The sequence below is a fragment of the Colletotrichum truncatum genome (assembly GCF_014235925.2).
Source record: "Colletotrichum truncatum strain CMES1059 chromosome Unknown Contig_0001, whole genome shotgun sequence".
In the NCBI taxonomy this organism is placed as follows: domain Eukaryota; kingdom Fungi; phylum Ascomycota; class Sordariomycetes; order Glomerellales; family Glomerellaceae; genus Colletotrichum; species Colletotrichum truncatum.
In genome coordinates, this window is record NW_027222398.1 from 991,965 (window position 1) to 1,010,116 (window position 18,152).

The 18,152-nt window shown below is 49.1% G+C and overlaps 6 protein-coding genes across 6 annotated transcripts; 5 read left to right on the top strand and 1 right to left on the bottom strand.

The window, feature by feature from the left end:
- Window positions 1-1,476: 1,476 nt before the first annotated feature.
- CTRU02_200235 (cellobiose dehydrogenase) lies at window positions 1,477-3,172 on the top strand (the record flags this gene model as incomplete). The annotated part of the gene is made up of 4 exons (XM_036723356.1): window positions 1,477-1,516; window positions 1,727-2,523; window positions 2,574-2,761; window positions 2,815-3,172. The coding sequence occupies 4 exons, from the start codon at window positions 1,477-1,479 to the stop codon at window positions 3,170-3,172; spliced, it is 1,383 nt and encodes a 460-aa protein (XP_036585145.1).
- Window positions 3,173-4,434: 1,262 nt separating this feature from the next.
- CTRU02_200236 (MFS multidrug transporter) lies at window positions 4,435-6,470 on the top strand (the record flags this gene model as incomplete). Its single annotated transcript, XM_036723357.1, has 3 exons — window positions 4,435-4,752; window positions 4,856-5,151; window positions 5,243-6,470. 3 exons carry the CDS (start codon window positions 4,435-4,437, stop codon window positions 6,468-6,470), a joined length of 1,842 nt encoding a protein of 613 aa, XP_036585146.1.
- A 431-nt stretch (window positions 6,471-6,901) lies between these two features.
- CTRU02_200237 (uncharacterized protein) lies at window positions 6,902-7,315 on the top strand (the record flags this gene model as incomplete). Its single annotated transcript, XM_036723358.1, has 1 exon — window positions 6,902-7,315. The coding sequence occupies one exon, from the start codon at window positions 6,902-6,904 to the stop codon at window positions 7,313-7,315; it is 414 nt and encodes a 137-aa protein (XP_036585147.1).
- A 1,108-nt stretch (window positions 7,316-8,423) lies between these two features.
- CTRU02_200238 (ankyrin repeat protein) lies at window positions 8,424-9,878 on the top strand (the record flags this gene model as incomplete). Its single annotated transcript, XM_036723359.1, has 4 exons — window positions 8,424-8,599; window positions 8,665-8,815; window positions 8,889-9,582; window positions 9,748-9,878. The coding sequence occupies 4 exons, from the start codon at window positions 8,424-8,426 to the stop codon at window positions 9,876-9,878; spliced, it is 1,152 nt and encodes a 383-aa protein (XP_036585148.1).
- A 607-nt stretch (window positions 9,879-10,485) lies between these two features.
- CTRU02_200239 (subtilisin-like protease) lies at window positions 10,486-13,357 on the top strand (the record flags this gene model as incomplete). The annotated part of the gene is made up of 2 exons (XM_036723360.1): window positions 10,486-12,040; window positions 12,105-13,357. The coding sequence occupies 2 exons, from the start codon at window positions 10,486-10,488 to the stop codon at window positions 13,355-13,357; spliced, it is 2,808 nt and encodes a 935-aa protein (XP_036585149.1).
- A 1,241-nt stretch (window positions 13,358-14,598) lies between these two features.
- CTRU02_200240 (uncharacterized protein) lies at window positions 14,599-15,581 on the bottom strand (the record flags this gene model as incomplete). The annotated part of the gene is made up of 6 exons (XM_036723361.1): window positions 14,599-14,756; window positions 14,818-14,895; window positions 14,959-15,036; window positions 15,100-15,159; window positions 15,221-15,273; window positions 15,331-15,581. The coding sequence occupies 6 exons, from the start codon at window positions 15,579-15,581 to the stop codon at window positions 14,599-14,601; spliced, it is 678 nt and encodes a 225-aa protein (XP_036585150.1).
- Between the last annotated feature and the right edge of the window lie 2,571 nt (window positions 15,582-18,152).

Below are 18,152 nucleotides of genomic sequence, written 5' to 3' on the forward strand. Positions count from 1 at the left end.
CATTTAGGACTTGCATCGAAATCACAGTATGCGATAAACAGAATAAATATAGCCAGTCATTACCGCCATTGTCTCACATGCCGTAGAGTTTGCCCACCTCGTAACGTTGATGCTAGTATCGAAGAGTGAGTGGCCACGCAAACGCTCTGTTGGTTGCAACCTCCAAACATACGAAACCTTGTCACAAGCTGGAACACACTTCAATGACGACTCTGTGAATGAATGACAGGCCAGTCACCGTAGGGTCTGGGCTGGGATACATCTGAAGAGACACACCAACAGATGATCGCACGGTCGTTGGACATGGATGGGCCGCAACCAATCAGGATGCGACAACGACCATGACTCTTGGATAGGCAGACACACTGTTGGCCATGGTGGCTGTCGGTTCAATGTCAGCTAATGTCAGTTGCCATGCAATGTAGGCATGTAGGTCCCAATGAGAAAGCTCTGGCTTGATATTCCGTCCCAGCATGCTGAGTAATGATGGACGAAGAGGACGCGTAAAGCTTGGCTCATCGTAATCTTTCTCTCTGGAGCAAAATGCTGGAAAACCCTGGAGAGCATCTCGTACCAGGGGGGGGGGGAACTGTCAATCGCATTTGTGTCCGTACTCCGTACTTAGAATAGATCGAATGACGGTGCGATGTTTGCTTTTATTGTCCGCAACACATATTCTCCGACAAGCAGGAGGAATGACGAAAGCGGGAAGACAAGGAGGAAATATGGGTGTGGTCTTCAAGCCTCTGCTCTATTCTCGACACATGCTCAATCAACATGGTAGCTGCGGGTGCGGGTATGTACCTGCTGGGCCCCAAAAAGCTAAAAGTCTGAAAAAAGCAACGGGCGGTGGAGGCCATCCCCCAGAGCAAGGGATGGTAGCGCTGTGAGAGGAGACCAAATCGTAAGCGGATCCTCCCATTGGCCAAAGGCAGATGAATCAGCACCCGCTTTTCACTAGCGGCCCCTGGGGAGCAGGGCCACCATCTGCCAACCTTCCTTGTTGGTGGTTGCTCCTACTACATAGTATGTACGTCGTAGTATAGCGTGCCTGATCTGCCCAGACTCTGCTGGGGTTGTGCTGGTCTCGAAATTACAATGTGAATCAAGCATGAAGTACAATCGTAATTGCCAGCGGGCGAAGACGGTCATTTTTTGGCTGGCAGAGAGGTACACAGCCAGTCAAAGAGGGACGTAGGGAAATGGAGGGTACCCTCAGCTGTCTTGGGCTGCCAAGACCTGCTTCTCTTTACAGGCACACACGTCGTCCGTTCTGAAGCGCTCAATGGGGGAGTAATTTGCGTTTCTGCCTTTTTTTTCTTCTTCCCTTCTTTTTCTTGCCCTCTCTGGTCCATCACGTTACTTTCCCTATCTTCCCCCTCCTTTCTCCCTCCCTTTCTTTTTTTGCCATCCTCAGTCAACACCAACGACGTTGAAACCCCGAACGCCGTTTGGACGACGCAATTTCGCGCGACGATGCTGTTCTCCAGAGTCGCGCGCGCTGTCCTTGCTGCAGGTTAGTGGTCCAACTGCTTGTTTCTGCCATCCCTGATAGGCGATTTCGCCTGTGACGTGGGTTCTATCCCCGTCTTGCTACAATGGGCCTTTGGCCTCTCCTTCACGTTTCCTGGAGAGGTACAGCCGACAGCTCCACGCAAACCCATGGCGAAGGAACATGTTCGTCATTGAAAGCTTCCCCCCGCTGACAATATTCCCTGTCTCATAGCTACATTCGCTGCACCCACATTCGCTGCAGAAAAGTCCGACCTTGGACAATCGACCTTCGTTGCCCCCGAAAACAACGTCGCTTTCGGCTTTACAGTTCCAGAAAACAGCGGCGAGGATGTCTTTATCACGATTCGCGCCCCGCTCGACCGCCAGTGGGCTGCCATCGGTATCGGTCAGGCCCAGATGGCCGGAAGTTTGATCCTGATGATCTACCGCGACTCGACGGGCAACAACGTCACATTCTCGCCCCGTGTGGCCTACGGCAACTACGAGCCGACGTATTACGACCATGTCAAGTGGGAGGTCCTGCCCGGCACCGGTGTCTTTAATGGCTCCATGTACTTCAGCGCGAGGTGCACCGCCCACTGCAGAAATTGGCCGGGCGGATATGTCGACGTGTCTAGCGAGTCACAGAGAGCCATTTATGCCGTCGGTCCCAAAGGAGGCTTTTTCTCCAGCAAAATCGATGCGTCGGTCAGATATCACGAGGAGTTTGGGCGGTTCACCATTAATATGAAGCGCACAATTGGCCCTGGTGATGCGCCCGTGCTCAAAGATGACTCGGCAAACGAGGGAACGGCGCAGGTCTCCGCTAACGACGGACGCCGCGATTACAAGTCCATCTTCCACGCGGTACTAATGATCGGCTCGCTGGTCTTCCTCATGCCTCTTGGCGCACTGCTTCTCCGGTTTGGTGACATGGTGCGCTGGCACGCCCTTAACCAGGGCGTTGCTCTGCTCATCGTCATCGTTGGCTTTATTCTAGGTGTCCTGACCAGCTTCTGGTACAGCCGTGTAAGTCGTGGATTTCCGGAGGAGATGGCAACCGTACTAACGAAGGCTAGTCCCGCGGATTCAACTCTGCCCACCAGATCCTCGGCTTCATTGTTGTCGCCTTTTGCATGATACAGTTTGCCATCGGCTTCCTGCACCACACCAAGTTCAAGAAGACGGGACAGCCAACACCCTACAAGCCGGTCCACGTGTGGCTCGGCCGCATCGTCATTTTCCTCGGCACATTCAACGCCTTCCTGTACGTTCGTGCACTGTTAGTCCCTGCTATCTGTTAACTAACAAATTTCGCAGTGGCTTCAACTTCGCCCTGAACCGCAAGTTCACCTACTTCCTTGCCGGCCTCATCATCCTACTTCTGGCAGTCTCGTTGTTCTTCACCTTTGGCAAGTCGTTCCTCCGCCGTCGGGGCCCCACTAAGTTCGGAGCCCAACCCGGTGGATACAACCCGGAGCCGTGGCGCCAGGCTCCTACAGCGGGCGGCTATTCGTACGCGGCCGCTCCGCCTGCGTACCAACCTCCCTCTCAACAAAACATTGGGTTGACGAGCATGGTGGCGAATCCGGCGCAGCCAACTAAGGAGCGGAGCGGCAGCCGTGACTACCGGAACAACGACCTTGGTTCGGCGCATCAACCCCGGGAGATGGTCTAAATCAGACCATCAAGTCTGTTGATGTGGTGATGTTTTGCACTATTGGCGTTGCGAGGAAGGGAAACGAAACTGAATGAACGGCCACCGGTAACAGCCTGGAATTTTGCTCTCTTGATGTATGATTAAGCTAAAGCGATTTGTACATGTAATGTATTCGTACCGGAACCTGGGTGGCTTCGCGCCAAAAAAATAACATTCCCAATGAGGACTCGACCGTCAGATTGACAACTCATCAAATTGGCAAGCGGCGTGTGTGACTATGAACGATCTAGATCCTAGCTCTGTGTTACAGCGCAATGCCGCACAAGCGATAACGGTGTTCGGCACCGAATCGGCCGATTGCGACATTTAAGCGTTTGGCGGGTTGTGGGTCTCTTTTCAGTCAGATTTGGCAATAAATGGATGATGTGCATCGCAGATGTCGCTCCTCGCCATGCAAGGAGTGAATTACATCTGTGTGCCATGGGGTTCATAGTATAATAATCAATCGAGACCAACGGTCCCGGTTTCGCGGTCGGTCGGTCGGAAGGACTCGGGGGGGAGGATCCGCAACAGTCAACCTAAACGGGCCGTAGTAGTCCCCAAAATTCCCGACCTCAAGTGAGGAGAGACCAGGAACGGGCACCGTCCGCTTCCCCCGGCGCCGCAATCGGCCGATTAGACATGAGTCGCCACTGTTTTTCTTCTTCACTATGCGGGTACCTACGTCAGGCGGTCTGGAACTTCGGCATCGTACCTACCAGGGGGAATACAGAAAAAATGTGAGAGAGAAAGAGAGAGGGGAAGAATAGGATAGCACCGAGAAAACGGGTTTGCGAACTCTTCTAGCTCGGCGTTAAGAAAATTGCTCGTTCGGGGAAACTGCTGCTGACTCTTGTTGCATGCCTCCCCCTTGCACTACAGTAGGCGGCGGCAAGTGTTTTCCGTTTCGTTTGATTTATGAAGATGGTGGTTGGCCTCCACTACCCCCATCCGGCTGCAGCCCGTCCCGTCCGTCGGGGTTTTACCGACAAGGAAAGCATTTCAGACGTCGCATTTTCTCTTTTTGGTAAAAATATACCTAACGGTTTTTTTCTCATTCTTATTTATTTTTCTTTCCCCATCTTGTACGCCTTTGAAATAGTACAATCTCCAGATTGTAGGAATCTACGGTCGACGTCATCAACTTGCTCTTAATACCACACCCGTTCTGCGAGTGACGTAGCGTAGCCTCCCACGACACCAAACAGCCCGGACCTTCGTCGCGGGAGTGGGAATAAGGCATGCCGTCGCGCACGGAAGATGACCCGGTGCAACATCCGTATCGCGATGGAGACGAAGCAGATACCGAACTCCCAGACTCGGACGACGACGCCGGAGAGGATGCGACTTTGTTAGCACACCCCGATGGCGCTATTCCAGAGGTCGAAGCCGCCGACACCCAGTCGCTCCCCAGCCCCGCGCCGCAGAGCCAGGAACCGTTGGTCAAGCCGCCCGAGAAGCCCAAGCCCGTGGCGTGGCGCGATTTACCGCAGAAGCAGCAGTTATTGGTCATTACGCTCACGAGGTTGAGTGAACCTCTTGTGCAGACGTCGCTTCAGGTTCGTCTTGTTCCCGTTGCTCTCCGTTCGCTCAACGTCTGCCCCCACGAGATGATGAACAGACGTTTCGTGTAAGGACCTGAGTTTGCTGACATGTTTGCAGTCATACATGTTTTACCAACTCAAATGGTTTGACCCAAGCCTTCCGGACTCGGTCATCTCAAGCCAGGCCGGTGTCTTGCACGCCTCCTTCACGGCGGCGCAATTCATTACGGCCATGGTGTGGGGCCGTCTTGCAGATTCGAAGCGCTTCGGCCGCAAGACGGTGTTGATGATTGGCCTGCTCGGCACTTGCCTCTCGTGCATTGGCTTTGGTTTCTCCAGGAGCTTCGCGCAGGCGCTGTTTTTCCGGTGTATCGGTGGTGCGACGAATGGTAATGTCGGTGTATTAAGGACGATGTATGCCCTCCCCTCGCTTCTTCATTTCTCTCTCTCTGATACTATGGATCATGTATGAGAATAGGGAAGAGAAAGACTGACAGTATAACAGGATAAGCGAAATCGTCCGTGAAAAGAAATACCAGGCCCGAGCTTTTATCCTCTTGCCCATGACCTTCAATATCGGCGTCATCATCGGCCCCATCCTGGGAGGTATCCTCTCCGACCCAGCGGGCAGCTACCCCTCGCTCTTCGGCGACGTGGAGTTCTTCAAAAAGTACCCATACGCGACTCCCAACATCCTCAGCGCCATCTTCCTGTCGTGCGCAGCCCTCTCCGTCTGGCTCTGCCTCGACGAGACTCTTGACGCACTGCGCGAAGAGGGTCCAGACCTCGGAACCCGTATCGGCTCCAACATCGCAAACACCATCCGCCGTGTGTGGGCTAGACTCCGCCACGGCCGCCGTGGTGCCATTCGTTTGGACGATACCTCGTACGCGCAGATCCATTCTAGTTCCGCGAGCAGCACCGACGTCGAGATGTCTCCGGAGAACGCTCCCCAGCCGAAACCGAAACCCAGGCCCAGGTACCGACATCGTCTACCTTTCCGGCGCCTCTTCACAAGGAACGTAATCATGACCTTTTCCGCGCATTTCTTCCTGGCTTTCCACGTCGGCACGTTCAATGCGCTATGGTTCGTCTTCCTCTCGACGCCCACGTCAACCGAACCTCCGCATCTACCGTTCCGGTTCACCGGCGGCCTTGGCATGGCCCCCAAATCCGTGGGTATGGCCATGGCCATCCTCGGCGTCATCGGCATCACCCTCCAACTCTTCGTGTACCCGCGCCTCTCCGCGCACCTGGGCACAGTAAGAGCGTGGCGGTTGTTCTTGTACTTCTTCCCCATAACGTACTTCCTCGTTCCCTACTTGTCCGTCGTACCCACCACCGACTCTGCTCCGCCGCCGGGACCGAAGGGGGGGCCGGCAATCTGGTTCGCCATCGTCGGGGTGCTCCTCTTCCAGGTCCTCGGCCGTACGTTCGCCCTGCCGGGACAGACTATCCTCATCAACAACTGCACACCCCACCCCAGCGTCCTGGGTACTATCCACGGGCTGGGACAGAGCGTCAGCAGTGCGGCAAGAACAATCGGCCCCATACTGTGCGGGTATCTCTACGGCCAGGGACTGGCGAACGGGATTGTCGGGGCGGTATGGTGGGGGTTAGCTGGCGTTGCGATGCTCGGCGTGTTTGCGAGTTTGTTTGTTTGGGAGGGAGATGGCCATGAAATCTGGCTGGAGGGGGACGACGAGGTTGAGGTAGAGGAAGGAAGGAGGTGAAGCCCGAGGTGCCGGGCTGTGCATTATTTTGAACATCGGGTTCAATATGATTAGACTTAATCTTAGTGTCTTTTGAGTTGACTTTGGCGCGGAGGTGATGTTGTAATGTGTCCCAGGCCGTCATGGTTGTTGAACATAAAGAGCAATTTCGTTCCGGCCAAGGGACGCTTCAAGCAAGCCAAACCACTTCCACAACAGACATTGACAGCCATCGCTTGCCGCGTTTTCGGTGACATGCAGCCACAGCAAGTTAGTGAGGTAAGGTACCAAAAAGATGGGTTGATTGACACCAGTTGGGCTGACAGGGAGGCGCAGCGCCAGCTCAACCCCGTCCACTTAACGCATTCATTTATAGTCTCGTCATCCCCGCAGTCTTACTTTTTTGACTCTTCTCCCATTGCAGCGTCACCTTACTGTGTTTTGGCAGAGCCATGGAAGTCGGCGCAAGTCTAGTTGCCTTTATCGGCTTCGGACTGGCGTCCATAAAGACATCCTGCCAATTCGTTTCAAGTATCAAGGATGGCCCCGAAAAGCTGCGAGATCTCGGAAGAGTTCTTGCAAGTCTCCGCGCGGCGTACGAGCATACCTCTTCTCTGGGGGGTTCACATGGGAGCACATGTTCCAGTCAATCCCTAGTGCATCTTATTCGTCAATGCAACGAAGATGTTTCGAGGTTCGAAACGAAAATTGGGAGACTCTCTATTCAGCCGCGGGATAGGATGCATGGCATTTTGTGGAAGAGGCTCAAAGTAGCCATAAATGAAAAGGATGTCGCGCACATGTTGAGTGTAATGTCGGGCTACCTTAATGCACTCACTTTGGAGATCAGCGTGATTCATCTGTGAGCTACAAGGAGGTATTGGTATGTTCCGTGCTAACTTGCGTGTCTCAGGCGGCTTACACAAGAAAACTTCAACAGCATATCTCCACTAAATACCGACTGTGGGAAGCATACAAAATCCATAGACCGGGAGCTTTTTCGTGCTGCCTCCCAGACCCAGAAACTCCAGGAAACTATCGATTTGCTAGATTCTAAAGCTACGGAAATGTATTTATTGTCTTCAGAACAGCTTGCTGACGTTCTCGAGAGACTAATAAAGCTTGAGGGGGAGATCGCAAAGTTTCAGCTACAGGCTAAGACATCCCCAAGCTGCCAGAGGCTGGATTCCAATTGTCTCTCTAATACAGGCACCGAAGACGTGGAATCCGATAACGAGGAAAGCTCCGCTGTTTTGCTTGCCATCGGGAGATTGTGCGCTCTCGCTGGTGAAAATGGTCGCATCGTTGAGCTTGAGGAAGCACAAGACATGATAGATAATTTGGAAACCATGGTGAAGGATCTCGATTCTGTAGAAATTTTGGAGAAAGATGGTGATTTCCAAGGATATGCAACTCAGTCTGTTTTGGATACAAAAGGACTTTCAAGGGACATACGGAGGGTGCGTGGGATTTTGGGATTTACCACACAGCTGTTTCTGAATAAATTTAACAAAGGTAAAAAAAATCATGTTCAAACCCCAGAACCCAACGTTTTCTCATTATGGTTAGACCAGCGCATGTTCATGATGGCCGGCGGAAAAGTTAGCCGAATAGTGCAAATGTCACACGGATACAAAAGCCACCACGGACGATGGACGATTCTGACACGAACGCGATGGCGAACCTGTGTGGCCGAGAGTGGCGAGAGACTGCGACAAGAAAACGCTGCAAGCGTATCATTCAAGTCGAGATACTGTAACCGGCGGTATGTCATCAAAATATCGGTCCAGCAATTTCAAACGACGCACGGTTTTCATTCGCTCCTACCGACTATTTCTGTTAGTCGTATGAGACCCGGAAACTCCAGAGTCTTTCAGTGCGTCAGGTCAGGAGAGATGAGCGAGTTTCTACGTCTACTCGCATCAGGAGAGGCTTCATTGCAAGACCGGGACGAAAAGGGGGCCTCTTTGTTGCATGCAAGTGACCCAGCATACTACATCTGTGTGCCAAGTTACTGATATATTGGCTCAGCAGTATGCTTTTGAGAATTCTGAAATATGTCGCTTTCTAGTTCAACATGGCGCGGACGTTGATGATGTGGCCTATTGCGACCATATAGCAGATTTGAACTTGGTCACGAGGGCGCAAGCGTAAGTCGCTGAAGGCCCCAGTTAGAAAATATCTTGCAAAGCGCTCTTACAATCTGAACATCCAGGACGCCATTGTTTCTCACCACTAGGTCATCGTCATGCTACATCTTTGAGCATTTGCTCATGGCTGGTGCAGACCCAACCATCGAGGCGCATTTATCGAAGGGAGTTTTCAGGAGAAACCGTCCGCTATGGAGATCAATCTTATTCAGTAGAGTACGTCTCTCTTTTACTTGAATAACGGTTTGGCATGGTTGAAGCTGAAAATTCTCTAATCTTTCTCGGTCAGTCGGTAATGAGTTACTTCGGCCTCTTGATTAAGTTAAGAGGCGATTTCATCGACATCAACGAAGTAAGAAAAACAGGTGGCAGTATGCTACATGAGTGCTGTTTGAACTCAGAATTTGACGCGATGCGTACTCTGATCGATCACGGTGCAACAGTTGATGCGCGAGACGACCGTGGGTGTACTAGTTTACAATATCTGGTGTCTCACATACGACTTGTCGGAGGTTCCATTGAAAACGACCAACGATCACTGGTGTATCTTATCGAAAGCGGTGCAGATATATCTTCTCGAGATGATGGCGGTTGGTCTATTTGGGACACTGCGGTGCGAAACCGCCGAAGAGGTAGCTATGCACGCGACATGTGGGATTTTGCACTGGCGTACAGTGGTTATCATTCAGAAATGGAGGCGTTTTTGCAAGACCACCCTCGGCATGCCTCGTATTGCAGACGGGGTTACTCGCGGACCGACTTTGAAAGTATGTGGGAGGGAATGGAGCATATGTGCCCGTACTATGAACATGAAGATCTGGGCTTGGATTCCGCCTCTGTGATGTCATCAAACCAGCCTGAATCTTCCCCAAGTTTTATGTCTTCAGACACAGAAGCTCAAGCATTGCAAAAAGTGGACAGTGGTATCTACGAGGATCCGGGTTACCAACAGACAGAGACATGCCAGATGGATGCGATAGCTGCTGAATCAGCCGCAAAGACGTTCCACCAATGTGAAGAGCAATCTGATAACAGAGGGGAAGAGACGCGCAGAAACTTTGATACTAAGCAAGTCGACCACAGTGACGGGTCTGTAAGCAATATGGAACGGCTACCGCTCCATGCCGTCGTCGAAACTTGGCTTTCAAAGACCTGTACATCGAGAAACGTGATGGATTTGTCTCCTGGTACACCTCGGGGGAAAGGAACACATGTCACTAGAAATTCAGCAATTGCTACACTGGAAGAAGTTTATCTAAACCCTTGGGCTGAAGGTTGAACTGCCTGTAATTGATATATTCTTCGGTTATGAACGTGTAGGCAACTGTAGTATGTGTTTGATTATTTGTTGACCTTGCCATACTAACGATGTGCTAGACGTTTGAACGAAGAAAAAATCTCACATGAGAGTTCCATACCTGGTAGAATTGCCTGTTCTGAGCCTCAGTATGAACGATACAGCGAACTGTATCTGTACACTCCTTTCACGATGTAGTTGCCTCCGGCATCTACGGAGAAAATTAAACAAGACACTAGGTCTATTTTGACTGAACTACAGATTAATACCAAGACTGTGTAGCACTGATGCTCACTGCTATATCCACTATTTGGTTAGTGACCAGTAGTTACTGAGGTTGTAGCAGGGTATGCATATGACTGCAAGGGTTGCGAATCTCCCGATACGAGATGTTCCCCGCCTTTCTAGATGGGCCCACAAATGGCTCTCCCTTATTTGGGGACGAAGATCATTCAGGTTTCTTTAGCCCAGATTATGAGTTCTGGTGAGTTGAGCCATAGAAGTGGGAGTTAACAGGCTTCACCTTGATACAGCTAACCAAAGAAACTGTGAATTGATCTGGAACCTCTACTGAAGAGACACTCGGGTAATGCGTCTTTTCACACCTTTCGCCATTGCAGTGGCATACTGCTTGACTTTGGTAACCTCTCAAGTAATACCGAAGGCCTACTTCGTGGAACTCTTAAAAGATGTCGAAGGAGATAAGTCTGGTGTCAGCCCCGAAACCCTCTCAAAGCAAGCAGCCGAGGTTTCCATATCAATGCAGGTACGATTCAAGTTTAACGACAAAAGCTTATTCTACGGAGTATCGGTCTTCCTCACCGACGATAACGACGCCGAGAAGCTGCGATCTCTCCCAGGTGTCAAGGATGTCATACCGGTGGAACAACTTGCGCATCCCCAACGACCCTTCGAGAATGATGTCCCATCCACGGAACTCCAACCTAAAAATCGCAATTTCGACGGGAGGAAACCTCAAACGGGATCCATCCTCTCACCCAGATCAGAGGTTGACTGGAACAACCCACATGCTATGACGGGCGTGGACCGCGTTCATGCCAAGGGTATCTTGGGTGAAGGCATGCGTATTTCTATCATTGACACCGGTATCGACTGGAAGCACCCGGCTTTGGGTGGATGTTTCGGCAAAGGTTGCAAAGTCGAGTTTGGGTATGATTTCGTTGGGGATGATTATGGTGGAGATTCTGGGTTCATCCTTAACCCAAGCTCTGACCCGAGGCCTGGCTGTTACGACGGCTTTCACGGCACGCACGTCGCCGGCATAATTGGCATGGATGTGTCTTCAAACTCCTCGTTGTTTCCGGGGCTAATTGGAGTTGCTCCTCGGGCAACCCTAGGTATGTACCGTGTGTTCGGCTGTTCCGGATTTGCGTCGGACGACGCCATTATGGCCGCCATGCAGATGTCGGTTGAAGAAGGCGCAGACGTAGTTAGCATCTCGATTGGAGAGTATGGCATGTGGTCCGGCTATCCTCGTTCACCACTCCCGGGAGTAGCTGCTGCCTTGAAGGCAAAGGGTGTCGCTGTTATTGCTGCTGCTGGAAACTCCGGAACCCTTGGAATGTTTTCCATCAATCTGCCCGGCGGATCGGATGATGCCCTTGGCGTTGCTTCGGTAGAGAACTCCAAGTTCCCAACCTATCCGATCCGCGACTCCAACGGTGCTGAGTTCCGTTACGGTGCTCTCTACCCTTTCCACGAAGGAGAATATCCAGTCGCATGGGCTGGTGGGAATACTACCAGCTACAATTTTGGCTGCTCGGCCTCCGATTATCCTCCTGCCAGTAGCCTATCCGAGCCTATTTCCAAGTACATTCTCGCCGTCAAAAGGGGCTACTCATGTTCACCAACCCAAGTCCAGAGCCATGCCTCTGCTGCGAATTACACCCGGGTTATCACCTACGTGGATCGCACTGTCGAAGATGTTTTCATCAGGGGCCATGCTGTTCCGACTCCTTCCCTAACCGCTGATGGATCTGTATTCCCCATGGGTAGCACCATTGATGAGACCTTGTCAAAAGTCGACAAGAGTATTAGTTCCTATAGATTACTCGTTCAGTCTCAGACACCTCTTCTGGGGGACCAGCCTGGTGGAGGCTCCCCTAACAACTTTAGCAGTATTGGTAAGACTAGCTTCTTCTGAACCCCGTATGCGCACCCACGTTAACAGGATTGCCCATCATACAGGTCCTAACGCAGATTTTGCCTTCAAACCTGATATTTCAGCTCCTGGTGGCATGATCTTGGCTACTTTCCCACTCATGGAAAAGAGCGGCGGCTTTGGGATTATCAGTGGGACATCAATGGCAACACCTTACATATCTGGTGTTTATGCTCTGATAAAGTCCCAATATCCTTCTTACACAGTGGAAGAGATTTTCAGTCTCATGCAAACAACAGCTACTCAAATGAGCATGGCTAACTTCGACATAATTTCACCTACCATTCAGCAGGGAGCTGGTTTAGTTCAAGCCTACGACGCCATTTTCTCCAAATCTGTCATTCAACCTGGAGAGTTCAAAGTATTGGACGCTGAAGCAATCACCTTCTCTATTGACAACCCTTCGGACAGTGCTGTGACCTATACTCTCACCAATGTCCCCGCCAGCGGTGCGGTTTCTTTCGCAGAAGGTGGCAGATCTGCCGAGGTTGGTTTTATCGTTCAACCCTTTTCAGCCAAAGTTACCTTTACCGAGGGAGAGCGAGTTACGATACAACCGGGAGGTTCGCAGAATATCACTTTCCAAGTTAGCCCCCCTACAAATGTGGACGCCAATGCTGTTCCCATCTTTTCTGGATTTATCGATGTCAAATCCTCCATCAATGAGAGCTTCACCATTCCATACATGGGACCCGCCTACAATTACAGCAGCACACCTGTGATTGGGCTGAAACCTATCACCGAGGAGCAGAGAATCAACGCCCTAACTCCCAAGCGCGACCCTCTTTCTGGCCCCCAAGTCTTCGGTAATAACGATAAGGCTGATATTGGTAACTACCGATCCTTCAAGTTCCAGTATCCCGATTATCCCGTGGCCTACTTCACGTCGCTTCAACCAGTACGCAAGTACCGTCTCGATATCGTCCGCGCAAGCACCAACTTCACACCAAACTGGTACGGGTTTGACCCGAGCGTGAAACTGCACAACCTTACCGAGACGAAAATGGTGGAGAACGGTACTGTGGCAGGCGTTCCCATCCTCGGCACAATCGAGATCATGGAAGGGTGGCTTCCGCGAACCAACTATCAGGCCAGTTGGTCTTACAGCATATTTGACATCTCAGCTTCCAAAGGATTGGGGTTGAAGAAAGGGTCGTATCGTATACTGTTGAGATGGCTAAAGTTTTTCAAGGACGAGGAAGACCCTGAATCTTGGGACAGTTGGATGAGCGGCGTCATTGATGTGCTGGAGGACGTTTTTGAGCCATCTCCACCTTGATTTAATGGGCCAGCTTTCTGTCTTAGTTGTGAAGTGGTGTAGTTGTAAATATTCCGGGCAAAGGCTAGCTCGGGGCTTGAGCAGGTCACACGAGTATGATCAGTATCGAGGACGTTGCTGTGGTAGAGATTCAGCGTCTTGATGGGACCCTAGATTTCTGCCAATCAATCCTTCAGATCCAGGTTAATAATGTAAAGTCTCCGTGGGGAGATAATGCAGTCTTTTTATCAAACTGTCTTGAGTTTGCAGATGAGCGTTTCGATGCAGACTGGAATTCGGACTTCTTCCTGTCCAATAGATTTCCCTTTAGAAACAAAAGACTCTGCTTCTTATTCTCTCTCAAGCTTTTTTTTACGGCATGAAAAAGAAATCTGATTTCAAACTCCATCCCCAAAATTCGGAGTAAAACGTCACTGACTACCTAGGTAGACATTTGTATTCTCGTCACTCATATAATCCAACAAGTGACTTAAAGAATTGACGGCCAAGCTATGGAGAATGTAATGGCTAGAGTCTTTCAGGACGCTGGTTGGCAGACAAAAGTCACCATCCGGGGCATGATGGGATTCGAGTGATTTCTACTGTGAGCGTATCGGCTTTGTCAAGATAGACACGTGGTTTAAAGGCAGTGTCAGTCTCGTTGGAGATGCAGCGTACTGTCCTTCGCCGATGACTGGCATGGGTACATCTGCTATTGTCGGTGCGTACGTTTTGGCAGGCGAGATACCAGGCATTGTGGGCAAGATGTCGACCGAAGTAATCTTACCAAGGCTTTCGAAGCTTATAAAGACAAATTTCGATCTTTTGTGGGCCAAGTCCAGCAGGGCGTATCCGAAGATTCATTTATTTTCAGGATTTGGCCAACGAATTGGTTTGGTATAAGCTTACTGAACTATCTTCTGGGAGTATTCTCGGTCCTTGAGGTTGAACGCGGTTGGTAAATGGGTCTTAAAGGAGGATATTCAGAACTGCGACCTTTCTCAATATGAGAAAATATTCCGGGGCAGGCATGACAAATCAAAATCTGGGTGATATTCAAGTATTACTTCCTGCTTTTATAGTCTTTATCAATTTATACAATCAATCCAGAGCCTGTGTATACTCAGCGTAGCAGGAAACCTCTCGTACAAATTCTATTGAGGCATGGTCCACAAGCCTCTGTACGTACAGGTTGCCGTTTTTTAACTATGAGATAATCCCATCACAAAGTACTCACGTAAAAACGAATTACGCATTACCATTTAGTTGAAAGTATGGGTATGGATGTTGATGGTCTTGACCGTCCAGGTTTTGCCGTTATCAGCGGTGGTGAGACCTGTGGAGTCCACTTCGTTGAGACCGAGAGTTTCGATGAAAGAATTGTCGGCAGCATCGAGAATAATTGTGGTATCAGTGTACTCTGTGAGACCAAAAATAAATATCTATGTTACATTCAGGGTTTCCGGGTGCAAAGAACTTACTGTGACCAATAACGGTGCCTTTGCAGGCGTCATCTTGGCACTCGACTGCGGTACCCCAACCCTGAGCATGTCCATCATCTGAGACTTGTTAGCTATGTTCCACGTACATCAGTTCTTTGTTATGGAAGCAAGGGCACGAACTAGTTGACAGGGTCGAGATGACCTGGCCATTAAGGGATACGGTCTGGTCATAATTGCCGGTACTGTCATTGTACTTGTCTGTCATCATCTTGTCAGCATGCGACTATGGAAGTGATCATGATGATATGATATATGCCGTACAATGCATAGTAACCTTATCGCCCGCTGAAGCAGGAACTTGCTTTCCTCCAAGCTGCTCGCCTACACCCATGTGTTAGAAAGACAGCTTTGCAAACATACAAAAGTTGCATTGAGAATTTACCTTTGAGGGTACTGGCCCAGGTGCACCACTGACCGGCCTTGGCGCCACAGTTCCTTAAGAAGAATTGTCAGCTAGATTTTCAATGTGAGATAAATGTGCTTGCTACCTACGCGCTAGGATCGCTGAAAGAGACTGCAAGAGCCTGAATCAGGTCGCCGCCGCTTGTACCCATACCGGGCCACAACGCTAGACGGTCCATCTGGGGGCTAGGAGCAGGGGGCAGAACAATAGTGGTGATGGCCTCTCGGATCCAGCTCTTGGTCGGGCCAAGAGAGAAGGCTGGGCCAAAGCTGACCTTGTCTTGAGCATTGACGATGTTGGCGCCGGCAATAGCAAGCGCAGTAGCAGCGAAGGCACGCATCTTGAAGGGGCGAAAACGAAAATGGCAGGGTTCTGGAGCAAAGGGGAATAATTAAAGTCCGAAAGTTGAGAAAAGAATGTATCGACGGATAGTTTGGAAATGGAACAGTTTGAACGAAAGAGGCATCGTACCTCTTGGCAGATTCATGGTCTTTATACAAAATAGCAGATTGCGGATATTGACTTAAGGACTGGAAATCACCCCTATACGGGTGACTGAAAATCCTCGCAGGGGAGAATGGCCGGCCTGGTTCATTGTTCACATCCACCTCACCATTTCCACTATACAGGTCATAGCCATGAAACAGCCTAACGGTGTACAAATATGTCCAATACAGTGGGGGAAGGTTGTACCAGGTTATTGTCATGAAACCATCCAGTGGTGGACAATTATTTCTCATAGTGGAGGGGAAAGTAGCCCCAGTCCACGCTAAGTAATTACTATGTAAATGTAACAAACCGGAACTTACAGAAGCAACGAGATTGTCGCTTGTCGCCTTTCTAGTGATAAACCATCGGGGAGTCTCTTGGTCATTGATGCAACAAATATTTTATGCACGAAATGGTGAGACTGTGAATAGGAAAAAGAAAAAAACATAGTTTCTGGGATGAGGCAGTGATTTTTGTCGAAGGTGCAGTTGCAAGCAATAGTATGATCCAGCCATTGGGTCATGTTGTTGTTTATTGCCTTGCGATCAATTTTGCGCAACTCAAGACCGTTTCGCAGGACTGTTTTCCCATCGAAACTGACATAATTGGGCCTCTTCCCTGTAATGTCAGAGACTTGATCCTGAGAGGGTAGTTCCGAGCCGCAGCTATATTGACTTTCCCACTGTAGGTTTCACAGGGGGTGAAACGGAATTCCGTTCGTCAAATAACAAATAACAGTAAATTGGTTCTAATCGATGGTTCATGATAGTTGAAAGTGGTGTTGTTGACTAGAAGGTGGGGATATTCCCCCTTGGCCTGTCACGTGGGTCTGGGAGGCTTGGGCCTCTCAGCCTGGCGGGCGTGTGGCTGGAAGTGCCACACGACTCCGTATTCCAACTATCGCAACACTGGAAACTCTCTTTTTATAGTGTTGAAGCGGTTGGAATACGTTGTCCCTATATAGTTCCGTCTCCTCGTCAATTCGGCCTCCTATCCCTACTTTCTCCCGTAGTTACGGTCTTGTTACCTATCCCTCTATACATATCGTTATTATGTTGCTATTAACGAATCTCTCGAGGGCTTGATTTGGTTTGCTTTTCGTGAGGGTATTAGCAAGGTTGTCTTCGCCGTTAATCTAACGAATTTTTTATAGTTCTCGTCTTTTATACGATTGTCTTAACGCTATGATATCGATTATAAGTCGCTTTTCTTTAGTAGTGCCTAGCTTTACGAGATACTCGTATAGCGAATAAGAATTAGTATAGACAACTATCTAAATCGTTAGTAAGTTAAGATAGTTAGTAATTATCGCTAAGGTTATAGCAAAAGCGTAGGCTATATCGATGCTAGCGACTATCTTATAGATCTCTAACGTTAATATGCTATGGGTAACTTGTTTACTCTTCGTAGAGCTATAATAAATAAGGTTACCGTAAATTGTAAATTCTCTATTATTACTATTAGAAGAAGTATCGTTAGCTAGGATGATTAGAAACCCTAATTAGGAAGAAAGGTTATAGTTATCAGTAAATAACCTATTAACGAAAACGAATAGCTTAGCTATTATAAGGTCGAGTAGGATAAACGTTATTCCTCGGTTAGGCGATTCTATTTACTATTAAATCCGTTGATTTAGTACTTTTATCGCTTCTAGCGAGGGGTCTTAGTATTAGGCAGTAGTAGATAAATTGAAACAGGCCTCGGGTTAGCAAATTAACGCGATATACGCCCCTCTAGCGCGTTGTTCGATATATTGCTATTTTAGGTTAGGTTTAGTAGTCTTAATATATCGTAACTTCTTAGCTTATCCCTTTTACCTTAAATTAATTGAATTATCGGTTGACAGCGCGATTATCCCTCTATTAAATTAGAAGGGTTTGTTAATTATAAGGATATTCTTTGCTTTTGCTATAAAAGCTGCTTTTTCTAACTATTCGTCTTCTAATTATAAGAACGCCTTGTCTAATAAACCGAGGGTATCGTCGGTTTGCATACTAATATAGCTAAAGTATAGATTTTTAGTAGATAAGATTAATAAGCATAGATCGTACGAAGAAGTAACTATCTAGAGATTCTCTCTATAATGCTTATAATACGTTGCCTACTAGTAGGTTCTAGCTTCTGCGATTCCGTATAGAGGCTTTACAACCTTTATAATAATCCCTTTTAGGTACTAGTCTTGAATTTGCTTCGGTAGATAGGCGAGAATAGTACGATTAAGCCTTATAGAGGATTAAACGTAGGCTTATATAATATCTCGAAGCTATAGTTATTTCCCTTCTCGTAAGAGTAACAAGGTAATTAATAGAATTAGCTATTAACTCGCCTACTAAATCGTTAGCGATTAGGTTAATATAGCCTTCTTGCTATCGTCGGCGTAACCCTATATTATAAGTCTCGATTTCTCGTAGGGTTCGGTTGT